Raw genomic sequence first — 24,262 nt, 5'->3', positions numbered from 1 at the left:
TAAACAAAAATTAAATAGAACGTGCTGTTAACAGCAGTGGCGTGCGGTCATGCAAGCGTAGGCAAGCGCCGCTTGCCTAAGCATTTACCGAACAAAAATTTTTTGGATCAATCTCTGAGCAAAATCAGTTTAAATTTTTCTGTTCTAAACAATGTCAATGTAATCTTTTGTCTAAATTGTCTTTACAGTTGAAATGCTTGCTATTTATACGCGATTTACTGTCGTGGTTTTCGGTTTCACTTTGCTACACTTGTAAGATGAGTCAAGTGGATTAAATACACCTTAAAAATTTCTTATTTATTAACCAAGGCAAGCGCGCTTGCCTTCGGAGCTCAATTTGAACATTTGCGCATGCGTTAATCTAGATTTGGAGGCTTCTTATTCGAGGAATATCGAGAAAAGGCAAGCGGCGCTTCTAAGGGCGCCGCTTGATAGCGATTGGTCAACAGTCTTGTACGCTCGCAATTTTAAACACATATCAGCGCGCGAATAATATTCGTATATTCAACACATTGGACATCCGAATTATTCACGCCGTTAATGTTATTGTTTATTAAAAGATGACTGAGAGCGAAAGGTAATGTTCTGATTTCTAATTCAAAGTAGTAGGTGCTTTACTGGTTATTTTATTATTTTCTGCGCACAATGTGCGTAAACAAGCAGGGGCCGCAGTCTGCAGAGATATCGAAATGCACGCAAACGTGTGTTGTGGTAAAGTATGACTAGCATTATGCCAAAACACTATGCTCTTGTCAGTCTTGTGTCGTTGAATTCGTAAATTAATGACTAAAAATAAAAGGTACAAGATACTAAATAATAAACACGACTCTCCGATATTCTGAAACGTACGAGTCAGTGCCAGACACATTTTGAAGAACGGGAGAACACGTTGCCATGACGTCATTATACCAAAATATAAACATTAAACAACGCCATGGCCTCAGTTTGTAACACACCGTGCCAATTTTGTGCGCGAAACTGGCGGTTCTTAATTGTTATAATCACGACTGCTACAATACATTTCGCGCCTATTGTCTTGCAATTTATGTATATAGAAGATATTATCTGTAGCATGTAATACAAGATTATTATATTGACAAGAGCTTCCTTTTGCGTAGTAGTTTTGATATTTGTGTCCAGTAGATTTTAGCGTTATATATGTCTTTCGTATGAGCTCCGAACGTGAGTTCAATGTACTAGAACGCTATTAAATTTTGTGATTATTTTATTCACTAGCGAAGAAGTTATTTACAACAGTCGTAAGTGTTCTATGTGTTAGAATTTATTTACAGGCTTTTTATATATTTGGTTAAAGAAGGTGCAGTTATTACACAGCGGATAATGTACTTGAAATTTGAGTAGTTTTACGTAATTATAAAGTTAAGTGCGTAAGTTTAAAGGACATTGGCAACGAAAATTTTTTTTGCATACGTTTATCATAGATAGCTATGGAATACTTAATTTCATGTTTTCGTGGCTCTTTTGAATTTTACTGTTGAGAAAATTTGACATAAAGTTGAATCCTACGGTGGCTCACAAGGGCCACCACACAAAATAAAAATATTAATACACACACAAAATAAAAATACACACACAAAATAAAAATACACACACAAAATAAAATTGCACACACAAAATAAAAATAAACACGCAAAATACATTATACACACACAAAATAAAAATACACACACAAAATAAAAATACACACACAAAATATGATTGCGGGCGCTTGCAGTGTCGGATTGTCGGACTATCATATTATCAGTTTGTAACTGTTGTAAATTGTCATGTTATGTTGTGTAGTGTGTGAATATACCGTATGATAAATTGTAAAATGTTTGTCATATATTACTAGACAAATAGGAAAATACGTATATAGTTATTAAACTGTGGTTTCAGTGGAAATCCTGTACGTAAATTCAAAATACTTAGGAGCACTTTTCTGCAATGTGGCATTACGTACAGGATTTCCACTGAAACCACACTTTAATAACTATACGTATTTTCCTATTGTCTAGTAATATATGACAAACATTTTACAATTTATCATACGGTATATTCACACACTACACAACATGACAATTTACAACAATTACAAACTGATAATATGATAGTCCGACAATCCGACACTGCAACAATCATATTTTGTGTATGTATTTTTATTTTTGTGTGTATTTTATTTTGTGTGTGTATTTTATTTTGTGTGTGTATTTTATTTTGTGTGTGTATTTTATTTTGTGTGTATAATGTATTTTGCGTGTGTATTTTTATTTTGTGTGTGTATTTTTATTTTGTGTGTGTATAATGTATTTTGTGTGTGTATTTTTATTTTGTGTCGTGGCCCTTGTGAGCCACCGTACTTATCCGCCATTTTGAAAAAAAAACCTTATGCTAAATTATGCCGGAATACATTACTGACGTCATTGGCTGGTATCAACTGAATGACACAATATAAAATAATAGTATTATAATAATATATAGCACATTTGTTCACTGGAATTTTAAAACAAAAACAACAGTCGGCGGTTGTTAAGATTAACGAAAGTTGTGTAGTTTATCACGCTTATATACTTTTCCAATATTTAGTCGTTATAAGACGTAGAAACGTTTATTTTAGAAGATCTTACAACTAGGCTTTGCCGACATACCAAGTGTAAGCCCAGACGACAACAAGCGCGTTTTATACACAGCACATTTCGTGCAATAGAAATATTTCATTTTCCCATATTACAAACCTGTGACCAACAAATGAGTTATACGTTTAATTTATTATTTGTATACATAAGAGTCTTTGAAAGATTATATAGTTTTATATAGGTGATAAGCTCTAAGCCGCTATGTTTTGTTCTTGACCGTAGAGTTTCGTTTATCCGTAATGTTTTACGTGCGTGTTTGCGTGCACAATGTACAAGTACCGACACACGTCTATCTTTAACACACTTTCTGAGAGCATATTGTCCCTAAATTCTTGGTGTGTTGTCAAGCAATTTACTCCTTGAGTTTCTGTTTGGCCTAGCAAAGCCTCATACTCATCGTATTCAAGCGCTTTTTCGTGGCAACAAAAACACTCGATTGCCTTTTTTGACAAAGTACAATGTCCACACTTAAACCAGTTTGAAGGCGCTAAGCATTTGCTTTCTCAAATTCGGCATGTATTTCATCCTCCGACGAGGACAAGTCGCTCTGCTCACTCTCCTGTTCGGAACCGCTTTCTTCACTAGTTTCGGCCTTCACTTCAGGTTCATATTGATAGGGCAGAACCTCACCCGGTTGATTTTCGTGTATGTCATCCATTACAGCAAAAAAACCCGTAAAATACGCTTTAAATGTGTTGTAACGCAGTCAATCACAAAGTATATTGTATTGTTGTTTTGACTGCCGGCAAGCCGCGAACCTCACCCCCAGCGCTTGCCTATTAAATTCGGTCACCGCACGCCACTGGTTAACAGTTAATTTTATTTTAAGATCCAAGATTTCAAAATAACTCAACTCAAATTAATATACTTTCTCATGTAATACAAACTTAATATTCAATGAAAAAAAATTTAGTTTATAGAATCCCAACCTAGCCTTGAAAGGTTTTTTTTGTGAAAGGTTTTTTTTAGTATTCATCTTCAGATTAAAAAGTACTATGAATTTACACTAATTTTCTATATATTTACCATACTATACTAAGAATTACATGTTTATTATATATATATTTACAAATCTAGCAGTAAAAGATTGTTTATGGCGTTTGGTCCGGGATAAAATACTATAAGTTTTGCTTTTACACAACTCGTGCGAATCTTCTTTGGGATAAGGTACTAAAAATTTGCATAGATGATCTGGTTCCACTATAATTCTTTTGATCTCTTGGGTAGTTGCTAGGTCACGCCTGCTTTTCAAAGATGGCAAGTAGTTTTTATCTAGTTGTAAAATTCTTAGACTTGTTTGTACACGTTCAATTTCCTGCTGTAAAATATGGGGGTGATTCTTGTGTTGAGTCCGTTAAGCATATCCACATATCCTTTGTTTTTTTCAAGCTCAGAGACATTCTGTTATTATCAGCCCATTTCCGTAATTTGTCGATTACTTTTTGCATTAAAACTGCATTCACGTCTTTCGACAATCTGGTCCTGAGTGCAATCATCTGTATATTTACATGTATTAGCATCTATTTCTTTAGGAATATTGTCCTCTAAATCATTTATAAATACATTAAAGTGCACTGCTGATACAACAGCGCCTTGTGGCACGCCCAAAGGGCAAGGTTGGATGGATGACATTGCTCCTTGTAGGTTGAGTTGTTGCCTTCTTCCTGTCAAAAAACTTCAAATCCATTGCCAGAAAGATTTAATAATTTCCATAGATGCCAATTTTTGATGTAATATGTTGTGATTCAACATGTCAAATGCCTTTCAAAAATCTATAAATAATACGTGAACTCCCTTCCTTCCTAATTGAGAATTATCTGTTGCATTATACAAATTTTGTGTTATAGATATTAGAGCAGATGCAGTAGATCAGCCATGAGTAAAGGCATGTTGGTTATTCTTTATTTTGAAATCTGATTTATTCAATTGGAGTTGAAGTTTGTCTACAGATATAGGTCTGAAGTCATTTTCAACATTGCTTGGGTTATTCACTTTAGCAACTGGAGTTATTAGTGCATGTTTATATTGGCTGGGGTACTTGCATTGTTTTATACTTGTGGTTACTAAATTGTGTACGACTGGTGCAATATCTTCGCAAAAACGTTTAAGTATCCATGTCGGAAGTTTGTCATCTCCTGTTGCTTTTCTAGGATTTAGGTGCTGTAGATAGCTCTTGACCTGTCCAATAGATGGTAAAGGAGGTTTGATATCTTTGGGCGTTTGGTTGATTAAGTTATCTTCAATTTCGTAGTTGGGTGATTGGTTTTTTCAAGGTTTTGTAAAGGCTTGTTGTAATTTTTCAGCTAGTTCCAGTTTATTTTTATCATAGACATTTCTTTTTACATTATGCCCGTTATTAATTCCCAACATTGAGAAGATTGATTTATACCATTTTTTTGGGTTAGTCGTACGAAAGTCTTTTGCTTTTCGTTTGTAATATGAAATTTTGACGTTGTTTATAAGTTTTAAGACTTCAGAACATACTTTTTTATAACGTGCTTGATTATTACAAGAGAAAGCACGTTGTCTGGCTTTGATTTTTGATTTTATAAAGCTTGTCATCCAAGGTTTATCTGAAGGGTGCACGCGTACTGTTTTTTCATGATACTAAGCATCGTCGAGGTAAAGCCGTTTACTTTTTCATCTACATCTTCTACATTAAAGACCTCCGACCAATCTTCAAGAATAAGTTTTCTGCATAAGACATTTGAATTTCCAGGTGTTAAGAGTCTTACCCTTCCGGGAATTGCTGGTGTTTTTTGCTTTTGGCACTAATAGAAGTCATTGGTGATCAGAACGTCCCAATGGTGGTAGATGTTGTGTTGGTTTATACATATCTCGCATATTCGTCAAGACTCGGTCCAAAACGTGTTTTCCTCTGGTTGTTTATAGGATACTTTCAAATGAAATCTCTATTGTTGTGCTCTACATGAAGAACTCTTATGATTAATGAATATAATGTACCAACAGTATGATGTATATGTCGTTATATACATTGTATACCAAGGGAAAAATTAGAAATTTTTGGTAATAATTCGAAATGCAAAAAACGAAAGTAACACATGAACGATATTTTTCACCCCCCGTCGTAGAAAGAATCTTAATTACTCTAAAATGAAATGTAAATAGGTTATTTCATTAATCGCGAGTTCTGTTCTGACCGACAATATCGTTACGGTTTAACTTGATATTTGAAGATAAACCACTTGATTAAACATGCATTAGCTCCATCATAAGTGCTTAAATTTATTCAACCTTGTCACAAATGGTTTCCAAAAATAGAAAAAATCAAGAAAGTCACAAATCTCGAACTAGAGAAGAATTCGAAATAGTTAAATCCGAGGCATTTGGTGACTATATTGACACAAAATTTCATGGTACGTCCTATAAAGCTTTAAAAAAAATTATTCAAGAAGGTTTCAAAATGCCCAAATCAGAACCAAAACTACTAAAAAAACCTTCCATGTTTGGTCAAGGAATATACTTCGCCACAGATTCATCAAAAAGCGCTCAAGACATTTATACTAAAGGCTCTCGGAGGCTGCTTCTTTGTCAGGTCATTATTGGAAAGTCATTGACAGTGAAAGAAGCGGATTATACAATGGACAAGGAGAAACTAAGATCCCAAGACTGTGACTCCGTGTACGCCCCACGTGGAACAGCTGTGATGAATGACGAATTTGTTATTTTTGATCCAGATCAAGCTCTTCCACAATACATCGTTCGATTTTCCGACAACAAAGATGTCCTTCCTCCATCTCCTTCAATCCATACTACCCAATCGTTCACCATAAAAAAGATGTATCCAAGTAGACAAGTGAATTTTCAAGATCCATTTGAGATGTATTGCCATTTTGCCAAATCTCACTTTCGACGAATGGCTGCCAAAAGCAGTTTACAGAATGTAAACATCACTGCCATTGATATTGTCGTCAATAAGGATCTTGAAGACAAGTTTAAAGCAACAAAGAAGAAATTTCGTGATGAAGGTATTCCAGATAAAGAAATTCTCGCCTATCATGGAACAGATAAGAAAAACATCGACAGTATTCTCAAAAATAATTTGCAGTTGAGTTTTGCACGAAGGCAAGCCTATGGTCGTGGAAATTATTTCTCTGAGTTTCCCGAAGTCAGTATTAATTATGGCGATGGGTTATTGCTATGTCGAATTATTCCTGGAAAGGAATATGAAGATTCCTCGCGACATGGCATACCTTCAAGTTATAATTCAAAGAAAGTTGTCAGGCAAGGTTTTAATGGACGTGGTGCAAGTGTTGTTGCTTCTGTTTCCTCAAATAACAGTGGGGATATTATCATCATTGAAAATTCTGATCAAATTTTACCTTTTTTTGTCATTCATCGTTAAAATAATGATATTATTTTATTATTTTCCGTATGTAATGGAGTTTACATACATGTAAAGATAACGAAAGTAGTTCACAGGGACGTTTGCTAAAGAAGATATAAAAATCCACTGACCAAAGAACAAACAGTCGTAAATACATTTACTCGACGCTTCCTTGATTAGAATAAAACAAATATAGAATTGTCATCGTTCCCGAATAACAAGGACAAAATAGACTATTAACTGTATCCATATAATCCTCACTTAGTACATGTTAAAACTAATAATACGGCATGCTTTGCTGTTAGCGATAATTGCATTTGAAAATACTCAACTGAATACAATTTCATGCAATATATTTGAATTGCATAGTATCCGCAATTCGTATATTTTATCATTTTCAATTGTGTTTGCGACTCGTCGGGGATCAATTACTCATGAATCATGAAAATTCTAGACGTCGGGTGATTTCGAAGGTTCCAATTTTTAAACCCATTATTTATAGCAAAAATATGGTTATTCGTGATAAGTAATTAACCGTTATTTTTTTATTTATGCATGCGAAGTGATTTTTTTATATCCTGCATTCTGACTGGCTGCAGCAGCGGACGGCGTTTCACGATTTCTTGACTGTGATTCAAAAGTGCTATTTTTTCCAATTAATCTGTTTACAAGCCAAGCAAGTTATAGCGAGAGTGAATTGACTATCCAGACGTAGTGAAGTTTGTAGAAAACAATTTAATTTCAGCCTCAAAAAGCCACATCGACCGTTTTACAACATGAATTAAAAATAAATAAATGAAAACGCTATTTATTGTTCAGGGCAGTTCGTACTGAAGAAAATTTCCTCTCGGCCTTAGAAGCGTTCCTTGACCGCAGGCCGCTTATGGGACATGGTGATAATATTTTGTCAGCATGGAACTCCCAACCGGTAAATAACATACATTCATCTATGAGAAATCTCAAGGACTTCGCTTTCCTTTTTGTGAGCGCAGTGACGTAGCAAGAGGTTTCTTGTATAATAACGCAAGCTTTAGTTTCTGCGTTATTTGATCGAATACTGAGCACAACGCAATTCTTTGGAATATCGAAAACGTTTGATGTAAATAATATTACATATGCAACAATACCGGAACTATGTTCATTGATCTATTTCATTTTGCAGCGATATATTTCACAAGCTAACAACATGTACAAAGCACGTACCTATTTTTTACCTTTTTAAAGCTTTCCTTGTTTGTCCAAGGTACTGATACTCCCGCTCGAACCAGATACTTTCACGTTCCTGAGATAGTTAATTGCATTTCTCCATGCTTAAAACAAATGACCTGGTTTTTGTTGTTGTCTGGATTATGATATTTGAGCACAGTTGTCAGCCTATAAGTCCAAACATTACAACAGCTCATTCACTTTATTTTTGGTCGGTATTAACTAATATGATCAGGGTTTTCATAGGAATGAAAGAAATGAAGTACAATACGCAATAAACATAATACATCTAAAACAGCAAAGAATTTTGTACAACACTATTTTGTCAATAACTCAATCGCAAAACATGGATTCGGATGTTGTTTTGCAAGATTTTTCGAGCGTGACTATATAAATACGAATTTTATTGTTTATCCCAATGTTCGCCTCACTGTTTATTTTTTTTAAATGGCGGCGAATGAGAAAAAGCCGAATGAGCAAAATTTGGTCACTACTCCATCACTCAAAGGCGTATGGGAGCCGTAATTTCTGGAATGTGGGCGGTAGCTTCATTTGTAGCATATTCAAAGCTATTTGATGTAGTAATTCAAGGTCACAATTAGTTTTTGTGTTAAAATCTAATCGCCGAAAGATACGAATGCAAATGTCTGCTAAGATGGGCAAAGAAAACAAGGTAAATGATATTTATGATGCATCCAAGGGTCGCAAAAATAAACTTTTAAAAAATAAGGCTGGTGAAAGTACAGAAGAACTATCATTTTAACGTCGAGAGTCGTTATTTGCTTTCGTTGCCGTCGTCAAATTGCATCTATGCGAAATTGTTCCACGTCTTTCTTAGAAGATATCGAATTGCTTACATCTCACGTACATGACACAATTCAATCATGGGAATATTGTATTGTCTTTTTCGATTTAATTTTCCCGGGGTTTTTTTACTTTGTGTTGGCAATACACCTAGTTGACAGTAAAACCGTATATGAAATAAAAACATGTTCCTCGAGGACAGCACCTGTCAATACAAAGAATTTAAGCCCTAGTTCTTGGAAAATAAAGTGCAAATAATTATTTCATTCCTCATCAGTTCTGGCATTGAGAGTTCTGTAGACTTTTCTCTAAACAGTATGAATTTCCTTTAGCAAACATTGAATAGCTTGTGTTTCACATACATATAATTCAGTAATGGGAATATTGTAAGACATTTTCGACTTAATTTCAATAGCGTTTTTTACAGATGATCGAAATATTAACGGTAACTTTTGGTGAAATTTGCTCGGAACCCGACCGATATTAAATCTTGCGATAATGCTTACTGTTTTACAACCGTGGGGGGAGCATCCGGTGTAATGCTAGCCATATGAAATCATAGGTTAATTTCAAAGATATCGCCTTTCAATACCAAGAATTTGAACCCTAGTTCCCCGAAATGAAATACAAATTGATTGTTTGATTCCTCACCATGCAGTTGAGGCATTGTTGTTACAGTTTAACGGTTTATGAGAAATTTACACACAAAGACTTGCTTAAACATACAGCTAACTCCATCAGGTATTGTATGGTATGTTTCGTAAAATGGAGAGTTCTATAAGACCTTTCTACATAAAGTATAAAAATCATACAAATGCAAGTACTTATATGTTGTGATGAATATCGTTGCTTTCGTCGGACAGAGATGTATTATTTATTACACCATGATGAGCAAATGGTTTAATCACAACAGCTCTTTTGAAATCGCTAAAAGATATTCGTGAAATGAAAATACGTTGCTAAAAGTCCGACATTTCTTATTAACTGTGTTTATTACCGGTTCAATTTTCCGCAAAAATAGAGGAATGAGAAAAAAATTTCTTTATGTCGATCCAAGTTTATCTTTATACATATGTAAATCATATAATATCGATATAATTACAAACGGTCTCTCACTTTCGGTTTTTAACATGTTGCACTAACATGTCTCTCCAACACGCATCCAAACGTTTACCGAGACTCTGTCTTAACAATTGATCAAAAAGTTTCGTTTAGAATTAATTCAATCTTCTTTTACTCAGGAAATTAATCAAAACCTAGATACCCAGACTTAACAACCACAAACATGAATGAGAAAAAATGTAAGACGATACAATTGGAAGCTCGAGAAACGACGCAATGGTTGAAGGGTAGATTGTGTCCTATAAGAAAAGAAACATCGTGGTTTGTCAAACCCTTTTCTGAGCTTCCAGATGGCTATGAAAAAACAAAAGATGTCTTTTTGTACCCAAACTACATTTCGAAAGAAGTTCTACCGGTTGCTGAAGGAGACATTTTGGAATTTATACTTGGAGATAGAGACAAGTCCAGACCAATGGCTATTAAAGTACGCGTGTGTCAATATTCGCCAAGATTTCAAAAGGACGTGGTCAAGTACGTACGGGGATTGAACATGGACTTGAATAGTGCCATGCGCAGGACAGTTTTAACCCAAGTTTTGCCCGGCACATCCATGTGGAAATATCTTGGGTCACCAGTTTTTCGAAACAATCAAGGTTGGTATCCCTGACTTAGATATATTACACACTTTCAAAAGTCATGAAGCATGAAGGATTGTTTCACAGTGATTATTTCATGTAAGAATATTTGGAGTGTGATGGAGTCATTGGAGTGTGATCACTTTTCATGGTTTTATGTGCCTATCGTCTCTTGCCATATTTGCTGAATTGGCTTTATCTCCTATTCATTAATATTTATTAGTATTAATGATGGTACCACCTGCAAATCTTCTATACATGAATGCTAACTAAAATTTTCCTCTCGTATAACACGCATTTGTCCATCAAGGGCTTGTCGAAAATACACAATTTGTTTTTTGATGTAGTGGAACACATTGCTAATTTTGCTTTCCACTTTTAACAGATGATGAATCGGTAAACATGTCGTATATTGAAGCATTAATAGAACTTATACAGCTGCTTCTTCAGCATGGAAAAGCTTACCCATCTCTACAAGAAGAGGCAATAAAAAACATAACACGTGGTACAGTTTTTCAAGACACCAAAGATGAGCATTTGTTGAGCATTCCTAAAATCATCCTATCTTGCAACTATACCCAAACCGACAAATTCTACATGGAAAAAGAAGACAAATTTCTTTCTGCACAACTCTTGCGCAATACTTGCCAAGAAGCAATCTGCAAAGTCCCAACTATGACTCGCTTCCTTCTACCAACAATAAATGCCTTGAGCACTAAAATACAAAGTAGCTCAACACAAAAGTTTTTATGCACTCTTTTGTCGTTGAATTGTCGAGGAGATAATGGCTTTGTCGTGAACGGATGTAACTGGTTGGATTTACCTTTGATACCAAATGAAGAAGAACTTCACGGCAATTTGATAGAGAAAGACAAAAACCTGACACCAGTGAGGCTGAACACTCCTTACGACAATCCTGAGCAATATATGGATACGTATTTTCGGTTGACTCGTGCAGAGGCCTTCTCTGCAATACAACATGGTATCAAAGATCTGAAATCGTCCACTCTTGATTTTCGAGATATGAATGTTTACTATAATCTTCATCTAGCTGGTTTTGCACTTCAGAATGGTCGGTTCTCTCTGGCAATTCACTTTACACCAACCAAAAAAGTGAAAGAATGGGAAGCTTCCCCCCAACTTATGTATGGCAACCTGGTGTGCATCTCACTAAACAGGAAGTTTGATGACGTCATATGGACAACTGTTTCCACAAGGGATACAGATCTGCTAAATGAAAATCAGATAATCGTGCTAGACTTGTTAGACGAGAATCGCAAGAGTATAAGTGAAATCGTAATCTCGCTTCAAACACATGCAGGTATTTAAAAAATTTTCCTTTTCGATGCATATTGTAAGCATTAAATACTTCTTTCCGCTCATTCGTCGAGTAGATAAAGTCATTGCATAAGCAGAAAACAAAAGAAATTTTTCTCAAATGAATTCTCATGACAATCATGACATCATATGGTCATTAAGGAGGCTCCCTATAATTACTAAGCAGGGGACTGGTGACAATTCGAATGCGCATATTGTGCTCATGTCGAGTAGATTTTTTTTACATAAGTGCCTGGCCGCGCTGACTTTAATGAAGATTTTTTCGTTATTCCTTCGGTAAATTTTGTTAAAAGTTCGTGTGGATGTTTATTAAAAGAAAAATTATAACATACGCAAAATAGAACAAAATCTATGTAAAGTTTTCATGCAGCCAAAATTTTCAAGTATTAAAAAAATTATTCATAGAACTCCTCCATTATTAAAGAATACGCTTCTTGAATGAATAACAAAAAATCAGAAAAATTCGCCGAACCGAAAAAAAGATACGGTCAATTCCTTAAAAACTAGACGATAAAAATGTAAAAGAAAATGAGATATGGTTGCCATAACAACACAAGCAGTTATCCTATTCAAGCATTTTTACACTTTATTTGCATTCTTCAATATTTCCGCATAGTTCATATTTCCAAAGTTTGAGTGTGTTTGATCAAAATAATGTTGTAAGTGAAGGTTACCTGAAACACCCGAATCTCGAGTGAACTGTAGGGAGTTTCTTTAAAAGAACGCAACCTTTAAAAATTATAGGTTTTGCTGTGATGGTGGAATCTCCTACATATTATCATTCCTTGAGTCCAATCTTAAAAAGTCTAAAAGAATTCGACATGGAGAACTTTTCTTTGCAAAAAGAGATCGTGTACACAAAAGCATCAAAAAAACTTCCAGAGTATTTAAGAGAGGCGACATTAGATACGTCGGTAGTTTTCCAGGAGACTTCCAATAGGGACGATGACTCAGAAGGAATTTATTCCAATGAATCGTCAGAGAATAGTGATGATGATGATGACGATGGCTCGGAGACACTTCCGGAGTACATAAGCAAGGAAACGTTTTCTAAATTTGCGCTTTCCCGCAAGAGTCTCATTGATGACACTGATGTCATTCATTCAAATGAATTGTCCGAGAATAGTGATGACAGTAGTGATGACGATAATTCAAATATACGTTCAGAGTATTTCGGCGAGGAGAATGACATAGAAGACACTTATTCCAGTGGATCTTCAAAGAATATTGATAAAGGCATTGATGAAATTAAACATAGTTCAGGGGAAGCTCTTGGAGGGCACATGAAAGTTAAGCAATTCTTAAAAGTTTTCAAGGGAAGTAAAAATACATCTTTGGAAGAAAGTCAAAGAATAGCGCTCATGCATGTATTGAAGAACAGAATTGGCATCATCCAAGGTGAGGGTGAAGTGACTGCAGCAACGCAGTAATACACAAAAGATGAATAGAGTAACCCAAATACGCTCATTTTCACATTACTTCTCGCCCAATGGTGCAAACGTACCTCGAAGGTTCAGATGTTTGTTGTAAACTTAATTTTTCTTATAATGATCACCACTTTCGATCAGACTTAAAGTTTCATGAAATAATACAAAAATTTGCGACAAACAATTGAACTTTAGAAAAAACTTTGCAACACTTGTTGAGAAGGACTGAAAATCAACTCTCGCTTGGCTCACTTATTTGTTTGCCATCCTTTTCAACTCGTGCATAAAAATCATACGCACTCCAACCATGAAGTAATCTATGTTACATACATGTATTAATCGAAAGATATCTAGTATTTACACCAAGCGGCGCGTTTTTTGAAAATATTCATTCTTTTTTACGATAAATAACCGATCTTAATTAAAATATAAACGTTGGCTAATCATCCCAGCAATACGCATGCGGTTCCTTACTGAAGATTTATTAAATAAAATATATTTGTATGCGTCTACATCAAAATTTTGATAATTTTATAGCGTTGGTTAACTTGGTTGATTGTCTTCAGTGATTATACACGTACAACTTTCAGCACAAGATCAAAAAATATCAAATTCCTTGCTTGCGAGCACTCATGACATCGCTAAATATGAAAAGAGAGCAATTTTACAATTTTTTAATTTCAGTTCAACCAGTATAGGATTCTATTTTCGCATAAAATATTTCCAGGATTTTCGGTAGTTAAAAATATTCCTAATCGCAGCAACAACAATTTTATTCATTAGGTCCACCAGGTTGTGGTAAAACGTTCATTGGTGTGAAAATAGTTCAGTTGTTGCTATCACTTTCTCCAAAATTGGAAAAACCAATTTTATTGTTGACGTACAAGAGCCACGCTCTTGACGAGTTTCTCAAACACATGTTGGAGTTTTGCGACATAAATGATATCGTCAGGATTGGAAGTCGATCAAAAGAGCCTAAATTAGAATCTTGTAACTTAAAAAATTTTCGGAACGAAAGTACTTACGATTCAGCCACGAACGCTATGATAAAAATGACTTCCGACGAAATCAACAACATTGAGGAAAAAATTAAGGAAATTTCAAAAGAATTGGAAAGAAACTCGTATATTACTCAAAGTAGTCTCGTTGATGAGATGAAGGAAGAGCAACTGAAATCGTTTATTGCTGACGCTCCATGGGGACAAGGTAGATTGGTTTACAATAACTCCGAGAAAATGTTCATTGATAAAAGGTGGATGGAGTTACAATTACAAAAAGCCGTGATACAATATGGTTCAGTTTCAGAATGCCTTCAAAAGGCACTATCTCCCGGTTTATCACAAAATGAGATCGTTGGTTATAATTGTATCTATGCTTTCCAAACAGTGTTGGATTATTGGATTCCAAAAAGAAAGGAGTTACAAATGAAACAGTTTCAATCTGAATTTATATTACAGATTAAAGCAGAAAATACAAGCAGGAAAGAAACGGAACAATTTGAAGATTTGACAGATGGAGATGACAGCGGTGACGAAGATTACGTAAAACAGCTCACAGAAACTAGAATAGAGGCAGCAGCAAAACAGATTAGTCGTAAAGAAGACCTAATTCTATTCGATTTAGAAAGCAAAGGGAGTGGAAACGAACGACTGCTTGATTTGTCCGACTACCCTCCTGATATGGTGGCGAGTTCACAAATACGCTCAGTACAAAATATGTGGAGTTTCAACGAGTTTGAAAAATTACAGTTTCTTTATGCTATAATGAACGACAAAACAAGAAGCTTGTCCCAAGAATTAAACGATTTAGTTGATCAATTACAGACACTGAGAGGTCAAAAAGAAGAGTTGGAAATGACAGGTAAAGTTGAGTACTTGTCAAGCAAAAAGATTATTGGTGTTACCATCACCGGAGCGTCCATCAATCACGTCTTACTTCACGAAATTGGCCCAAGTGTGATCGTTGTTGAAGAAGCCGCTGAAATACTCGAACCTAGCTTGCTGGCTGCGCTCACTCCATCCATTCAACATCTCATACTTATCGGGGATCATAAGCAACTTAGGCCACAAGTCGACACATATGAGTTGTGCAAGACGTTTCAATTTGATATTTCCATGATGGAAAGATTGATAGAATCTGGTTTCCCATACAAATCCCTCAAAAAGCAAAACCGAATGCGTCCCGAGTTTTCAGCATTGCTCAAAGATATTTATCCACATCTTCAAGATAATCTTCCTTTGGTGTCACAGAATGAGCCGTTAAAATGTATTGAGAAATCCATGTTTTTTTGGTCTCACAATGATCCTGAGATTAAAGACAGAACTTACAGCAATCCCAAAGAAGCCGAACGAATCATACAACTCGTTCAATATTTGTTATGTAACGGTATACAGCCAAAAGATATCACGGTGCTAGCAGCATACTCAGGCCAAACAAAACTACTACGACATTTAATCAAAGCTAAAAATGAGAAAATAAAAAAGCATCAAGATAACGAAGATGATTGGAATTCTTTTGTTCAAGTGCAAACAATCGATATGTACCAGGGTGACGAAAACAAATACGTTATAATCTCGTTGGTTCGTTCAAATGATGAAAACAAGATTGGGTTCTTGAAAAAGATGAATCGCCGTTGCGTAGCTCAATCGAGAGCAAAATGTGGCATGTACTTTGTAGGAAATGCAGGTACACTACGTGGTGCTAAGAACTCTTGCTGGTCTTCTTTCATCACATCGTTAGAAGAGCAAGGATGTGTGGGTGATAAGATACTACTGCAGTGTTTCAAACACAGTACGTCAAAGTATTTGGCAAAGAATGGTGATAGCATCTGCGATTTGATTGAAGAGCCAACGCTACTGTGTAAAGAACGATGCGGTGATTACTATTCTCATTGTGATCAGCATCCATGTAGGTTGTCTTGTTTTCCCAGACACAACCACTTTAAGTGCCAAGTGTCCGTTAGAGACACATTTCCAGATTGTGGCCACTATGTAAAGCGAAAATGTCACATGAACATCGACCAATTAAACTGTCAAACAAAGGTAACAGTGAAGCTTGATTGTGGTCACAAGATTAAGAAAAAATGCTGGCAAGATGAACATAAATTGAAATGTAAAGTAATTGTAACGGCAACCTTTCCCACATGCGGCCACACGATCGAGAAAGAGTGCCATGAAGATATTAAATGTCCATATCCTTGTAAAAAAATGAACTCATGTGGAATCCATCAATGTCAGAAGACATGTGGAGAACCTCATGGACACGATACATGTGATGTAAAAATTAATTACGTCTTTCCAGACTGTGGTCATCCTTCTCCAAAGAAGAAAAAATGTTCAGAACCAATAACTTGGAAATGTCGCTACAAGGTACCCTTTAAATGCAAATATGGCCACGAAATCCAGAAGGAATGCTGTCAAAATGACAAGGAAGTAATATGTCCTGTTAAACCTTGTGGCAGGTTACGTAAATGTGGTCATCCTTGTGAAAATGCTTGCGGGGAGGATTGCGAAAAAGGAGAATGTAAGCATTGTCAAAAATTATATCGAAAAAAGATGGGAAAATTCCGCGCTGCAGCGAGGAAGCGAGTTAATGAACTTGAAGAGAAGATGAAATTCGCAAAAATTCCTAAGTTTTCAAGAGATCAGTTACGTGCCAGTGATTCTACGGCTGCAGAGTATCAGAAAGTGAAAGATCAAGTCATGAAATTTATTCAACCTTGTCACAAATGGTTTCCAAGAATCACAAAAATCGAAAAAGTCACAAATCTTGAACTTGAGCAAAAATTCGAAACAGCTAAATCGAAGGCATTTGGTGACTATATTGACACAAAATTTCATGGTACCTCAAACGAAGCTTTGCGAAATATTGTTAGAAAAGGCTTCAAAATGCCTCCAGCTAAGCCCAGACTACCAAATAAACCTGGAATGTTTGGTCAAGGAATCTACTTTGCAACAGATTCTTCGAAAAGTGCTCAAGATATCTACACAAAAGGTTCTCAGACGTTGCTCCTGTGTCAGGTCATTCTTGGAAAGTCATTGACAGTGAAGGAAGCGGATTATACTTTAAACAAGAAAAAACTGAGATCCCAAAACTGTGACTCCGTGTACGCCCCACGTGGAACAGCTGTGATGAATGACGAATTTGTTATTTTTGATCCAGATCAAGCTCTTCCACAATACATCGTTCACTATTCTATTAGCAAAGATGTCCTCCCTCCATCACCTTCAATCCTTACCACAGAGTCGTTCCGGATTAAAAAGATGCATCCAAGTAGAGAGGTGAATTTTCAAGATCCTTTTGAGATGTATTACCATTTTGCCGAATCCCACTTTCGACGAATGTCTGCCAACAGCAGTTTACAGAATGTAAACATCACTGCCATTGATATTGTCGTCAATAAGGATCTTGAAGAAAAGTTTGAAGAAACAAAGAAGAAATTTCGTAATGAAGGTATTCCAGATAAAGAAATTCTCGCATATCATGGAACAGATAAGAAAAATATCGACAGTATTCTCAAAAATAATTTGCAGTTGAATTTTGCACGAAGGCAAGCCTATGGTCGTGGAAATTATTTCTCTGAGTTTCCTGAAGTCAGTATTGGTTATGGCGATGGGTTATTGCTATGTCGAATTCTTCCTGGAAAGGAATATGAAGATTCATCACAACATGGCATACCTTCTAGTTATAATTCAAAGAAAGTTGTCAGGCAAGGTTTTCGTGGACGTGGTGCAAGTGTTGTTGCTTCTGTTTCCTCAAATAACAGTGGGGATATTATTATTATCGAAAACTCTGATCAAATTTTACCTTTCTTTGTCATCCATCGTTAAAATGACAAGACATTTCACCATACAAACATAAAGCACTTTATTGGAATGAACATTCAACAAAGAAAGACTAATCAAGGGACACTTTAACTAAATTCATATGGAAAATTTACTGAAGACAGAAAAATCTATTGATCTAGGAAAGAAAGCATGTTGAACCTTGATCGTTGAAACAAAAACAAGATTTCTTACTTTTGAAATAATAATTAAAAAATATTGTCGCGAACATCCCACATATAACGGACGAAGGAATGTCGTATTTTTATATTAAATTCATTAATGTTTGTTTGTGCCTGTCTTTTGATGATGCAGACAATGTGACTTTTCGGCTAAATTTCGCCAAATGTAGTTGTTAAACAGTTGTTTCGGCTAAATTTCGCCAAATATGTATAGTTATCGTACGAGTGTTGAAATCTATGCGGAACAAAACGGTGAAATAAAAATCATATGCCTAAAATTTCCGAGCACCTGATTGGATAGATCATTTTCTTCACTAGTGACAAAATGCATGTCATGTTTTACCACGAACGGTGAACAGCATTAAAATTAAAGAAGACAGAAACAATCTTTTTTGATTTCATTTATCATTGGCTTTGCAATTTGCCTAGACACTATCCGTAAGCGAATTTAATATGAATACAAGGAAAACGATACAAAAAGCAGGTCATTGGATTTCTTCGGTAATTTTCATCATCAAAATATGACTTTCGAAGCGTGGACAATATTCCCGTCAAGCAACTTGAATATCGAAGCAAGTTTATTACGCTTCCTTTTGAAAGAAGAAAAAAAACGTAAACAACGAACCTACGTAGTTCCTTCGTAAGAAAGGAATTGCCTTTCATAATGTTAAGACAGAAACAGCGGAAAAACTAGTTATTGCCGATGAACAATTTATTTGTGTTATTGTATTTTTTTATGCACTTAGGTGAATGTTTTGAAGCGTTTGAAATTGTGCGAAAATTGTGTGAAAATCTCTTCGGCGAAAAATTAACTATAATCTAAATTTCAATAGTCGTATGATAAAAAGTTGAGAAACTCGTGCATAAAAATCGTACGCACTCACCAACCATTCGGTAATCTATGATTATGATATATTACTAATGCTAACTTCCTAAGTGTAGAAAATGACTCAATGTATATACAAACAAATTCCGAGTAGCAGAAAAGCTTGGGTGCTTGTAACAAATATATCAAATACATGCACGCAGATGATGACAAAACTTGTACCCGTGGGCTGAACAAAATGATGTGCATTGAAATCATCAAAATACGTCAATTTGCAAAGGTTTTCTTTTTTTATTAACCCTGTAGTGAAAATTAAGAATACCAGACAAACTTGTTGAATAAAAATTTTAATTGATCAATAGCATGATTTTTACCTTTCAAAAGCTTCTCTTGCTCGTCATACTTGACTGGTACTCTTGTTCAAACCCAATACAATACGTTCCCCAAGACATTACATTGAAATTGTCTTTATACACAGTAAATGACCTGGTTGATTAGTATACGTATATTTAACACAGCCATCAGCCTATAAGTCAAACATTACAAATTGACAACAGTTCATTCTGAAATACATTTCTTACTTCGAGACATTTTAAATTCAATCCGATTGATCAAGATGAATCTTAACTACGTGAAAAAATAAATATTATCATTTAACGACAAGAATAAAGTAAAAACTACTGCAACAAGAACTTAAGTGATATTAAGTCAACGAACTAATACCAAGTCCAAGTCATTCAACACATAATTAGCGTTAAAAACACTGCTAAAATCATTATACATTTATGATAAAGGATGTGCAATGTAATAAATGAATATCCACACTAATACAACGAACGTTCTACACTACAAGGGGCAAAGCTTAAAAGATATTTCGGGGGGGGAGGTTGAATATCCATGTATGCAGCTTTGCCTGACTGATTTCATTTGAAAGCGAATTTGATTAGAAAAGAAATTAGTTGGTCACATTTTACTAACCTTTTCGAAGAAATAAATATTTTATTGATAATACGGTAGTCTGGATGACATTTCACACGAATTTAGATGTGGTTTTGGCCTATTTTTTGTGCTGGACTATCAACTTGACAGGTGAGTAAACAAATATTTTTTTGTAAAAAATGGCGGTGAAAAAGAGAGCCCGTGGTACTTATCACAAACCACCTTAATTGTATACGTAGGTATCTAATAGTTCAGCAAATCAGAAAGAATTTTCTTTTACTATCGAGATAAGTATGCGGAAGATTGAGAACTTAACAAAGCAATTCCTAAGTTTAGCTTTCGTATAGTGATATATACTGAAAAAGGTTTTCATTGGCGATACAACATGTCTGTGTTTTCCAACTACAGAGAGATACCAAAAATCGATGTCTTGCTATTTCTCCTTGGAGTTAAAGGCTAGAGAGGCACATAAACTTTCTTCCTTGTTGTGCAGTAGTCTAACGAAGTCTACAAGTGGATATGGCTTCCTGCAGGAAAGTCGTGCTCATCCTTTCACGAGTGAGTCATTGGGCTCAAGCGAGAAACAAAAGATTTACGAACCAAAGCCTTTGGCAGACACGAACTTGCAATGTGAATCGTATGGCATATGTTATTTACAGTTACCTTGGCTTACAAGATTATTCACAACAACATGTTTTGCCAACACTAAGGTAATCATTCATTTTAGAGCCCAGTCGTATGCGATGTTCCAAAGGTGCTTTGGCCTATCATCGCGAAAAGAGCTTATCATTGTGTAAGTCAATGAGTAAGTAAAGAAACAAATGCAAATAGTGCCATGTATTTTGCTTGTAGTATCTGAAATGGGCGAAGCTTAAAATTAACTATATTAATTTATTGTTAAATAATTAGAAGAAGCATATTTGGTAAGTTGCTGCAGCAGATACTTTGGACATTTTTTAAAGCTAGAATGAAACGGTTTTATGAAAATTGCTAAGTAACACAACAGAATTTAGTAGGTAGAGAGTTAAACTAAAAACGGACAGCCTCTCCTGACTCCTTTTCTTTTATTGCAATTTATAATCAGTTTTGTTATGCGAATAAGATTTAACTGTAACAAAAAAAGAATAAGGTTTACTGTGTTAGAAACGTTTTGCACCACATTATTAATGTTACACGATTGCAAATAATTAACAACTGCCGTTTGAGTTGAGAATGTTAGTCACACACAAAAAATCAGCGAAAATAGCATTCCAAATACGCGTCGATGGACATCAAAACAGCATTCTTATGTACAAAAATTACCCTCTCAAGAAATTTGTAGGTTAAAATACTCAAATATTTATGATAAATTTTCACCTTCCACCTAAGACATATTGTTACTATTACAAACTAAAAATTTATTCGTTTGAATACGGCCAACAAAGCAGTGTAAGAAAGAGAGCATGCAAGCAATAAAAAAGTCGATATAATTAAACCATAATGGGCATATATCTGTTATAGCTACCAAACTAGATGGTTGATTCATTTATTCAGGATATTTAATTCGTCACATGTATAACATAAACACACCTTCCCTAGGCTCAAGTTTCAGATGTTTAGCTCAGACTAAAGTTAATGCTTGAATCTAATATCAAATGGAAATATAACTTAAACACCTCTCCCCTAGGCTCAAATATTACATATTTAGCTCAGACTAAAGTTAATGCTTCAATTAAATATCACATGGAAATGTAACTTAAACACCTCTTCCCTAGGCTCAAATATTACATATTTAGCTCAGACTAAAATTCATGCTTCAATCAAGTATCAAATGGAAATATAACTTAAACACCTCTCCCATAGGCTCAAATATTACATGTTTAGCTCAGACTAAAGTTAACGCTTCAATTAAATATCAAATGGAAAAAACCTATAACGATATCAGGTTTCAACCGCCTCCCCCCGTTATGCAAAGAATGCGAACCCTAGTTCCTGGAAAATGAGAAGCAAATTATTAATTATTCCACCTCTCGCCAGTTCTTGCGTACACGACTTTTTTAAACACAGAAAATACACGTGTTGTTTAAACATATAGAAACTCCATAAGGTATATCTATATGTTTTTTTGAGAATTTTATAGATGTTTCTTTCACTGATGCAAATACAGTGAAGCTGTGAAAGCATATTATATGTACAGCGGAGAGTTTTATCTACGCGTTATTTATCTCATCATCTCATACACGGTAAATGTACTATAAATTATAAAATATATAGAGTTCTCAATCTTGCTGTTAATATATTTTACAGAATAGTATTAACACTTAATTGTTTTGCGGCTGATTTGAGCTATATTTTCATCGCTATAATACACTAATTTAAAGGGCAAGACCGTTTAATTATTTCTACTACTAAAATCCAGACAGATAAGATTTCTCACCTTCTTTCTTTCTTAAAGACATACATACATAAACAATAACTGACTACATAATTATTTAAACTATGTTCTGCCAAGTTTGAAATACGTTGTTTCGTATCTACTACAAGTACTGTGAACGATCAAAAACGAAATGACAATTTTCATGTCAGATATTTTCGTACGCAACTGTCCGTACGCAAAACCATCTCAAATCTTACTTGTTGCAGTACGATACATCTTTTTAAAGCTATATAGCATGCTTCTAAATTCATTTTTCAATAAAAAAAATGTGAAAATGATAATAGTGGAGGCAGAGAGTGTTTTACTAACCTTCTTGAGATAAAAGATAATTCTTTTGTCAATAACATTGTAGATTCGATGATCCTTGACACGAATTTCGATGTTTTGGCATATTTTTCTTGCTTGACTAAAACATTTGGCATTTTATTCATTCATCGCACGAGTTTATTTCAAGAAAATGGCGGTAAAAAAGAAAGTGCCCGCAAATTTTTGACACTCACTGCCTTAATTAAGTACGATACTTCGTGCAGCTAGAATGTCACAGAGATACAGATTGTTTGAAAATGTTACCGCCTTACAACTGAATACAAATGTGAACTTTATACGTCTGTACGGTCCACAGAGAAATCGAGGCAAATGATATTTATGATGTATTCAATGCATACGGTAGTTGCGGAAATCAAGCTCATCAAAAACAAGGTATTCAACATGTACGATTTTTGAAAAAATCTCTAGGTCATCGGCTGAACTATACACTCTTTTCTTATATGAACTAGCAAATATTTTCTCATTCAAGGATAAATTCGGGTAAATACTCAAATAATTTCGCCGTTCGTTTCTAATTTCAAAGCAACAAATTTCTGTGACGTCAATTCCGTGCGTATTTGCACTTATAGATCATAGTTCTCGACCAATGAAATTGCTCAAATTCTTATGGTTCTTAAATAATTTCATATAGTACAGTATGATTACCGTGGCTGTTACGAACTTTACTGTATAAAAGTTAGTTATATAATTTCAGTTATCAAAATTACGCTGTACATTTTTGTGCGCCTTAACTTGTTCTTTTTTGTGCTATTTTTCTAGAAAATTCAACCTCAATGTTCTTATTGACTCTTGGTCTTTATGAAAAAACGAGGGATTCAAGCAAAGTTTCAAAGAACAGCAGCTTTTCTGACTTGTAACCGAAGTCAATCCTGACATGTCTTTTTTACATTAGTCCGGGTCTTTCACAATACAACTCTCCAAGTTATTTTTGATTTATGTATCTACTATTTTTTAAGAAATAAAAGATGTTTACTGTGTTTGGACAGGCTTGTGCCAAACAAGAGATTAATCTGCCCCTGGAAGAAATAATCCTTGTTTGTATAAAAACTGATTGATGCTTTTTCATAAAATAAACATAATAAAACGCGTGCAAAGATTGGTCTATAGCAGTGTTCGCATTAGTCTGAGCTCAAACAATCAATCAAAGTGAATTTGCAAATCAATCATGAATACATTTTAGAGCATACTCTCGAGCAGGTGCAAGCCTCCGACCTTCGATCTCGGGCTTGCACTGTTTTAACTTCACTTAGGGAGCCACGATTATTTATGACAAAATTAAAAAGATATTTGTGT

General features: G+C 35.0%; 1 protein-coding gene and 1 long non-coding RNA gene across 3 annotated transcripts; both read left to right on the top strand.

The window, feature by feature from the left end:
- Positions 1-546: 546 nt before the first annotated feature.
- Positions 547-18,739, top strand: LOC124441242. Of its 2 annotated transcripts, none has more exons than XM_046991684.1 (5): positions 547-577; positions 10,236-10,709; positions 11,077-12,012; positions 12,774-13,427; positions 14,240-18,739. In XM_046991684.1, the coding sequence occupies exons 2-5, from the start codon at positions 10,280-10,282 to the stop codon at positions 18,283-18,285; spliced, it is 6,066 nt and encodes a 2,021-aa protein (XP_046847640.1). In that variant the 5' UTR covers positions 547-577; positions 10,236-10,279; the 3' UTR covers positions 18,286-18,739. The 2 variants fall into 2 exon arrangements, with proteins under 2 accessions (XP_046847640.1, XP_046847639.1); XM_046991683.1 differs by lacking the exon at positions 547-577 and adding an exon at positions 9,638-9,735.
- Positions 18,740-20,726: 1,987 nt separating this feature from the next.
- Positions 20,727-23,978, top strand: LOC124442555. The gene is made up of 2 exons (XR_006947285.1): positions 20,727-20,936; positions 23,729-23,978. It is a non-coding gene; the product is annotated as an uncharacterized LOC124442555 (long non-coding RNA).
- The last annotated feature ends 284 nt before the right edge of the window (positions 23,979-24,262 follow it).

This window comes from Xenia sp. Carnegie-2017, unplaced genomic scaffold (genome assembly GCF_021976095.1).
Source record: "Xenia sp. Carnegie-2017 unplaced genomic scaffold, XeniaSp_v1 HiC_scaffold_20, whole genome shotgun sequence".
Taxonomy (NCBI): Eukaryota; Metazoa; Cnidaria; class Anthozoa; order Malacalcyonacea; family Xeniidae; genus Xenia; species Xenia sp. Carnegie-2017.
The sequence above is the reverse complement of the archived record's forward strand: the minus strand, read 5'-3'. Positions and strand labels throughout refer to the sequence as shown.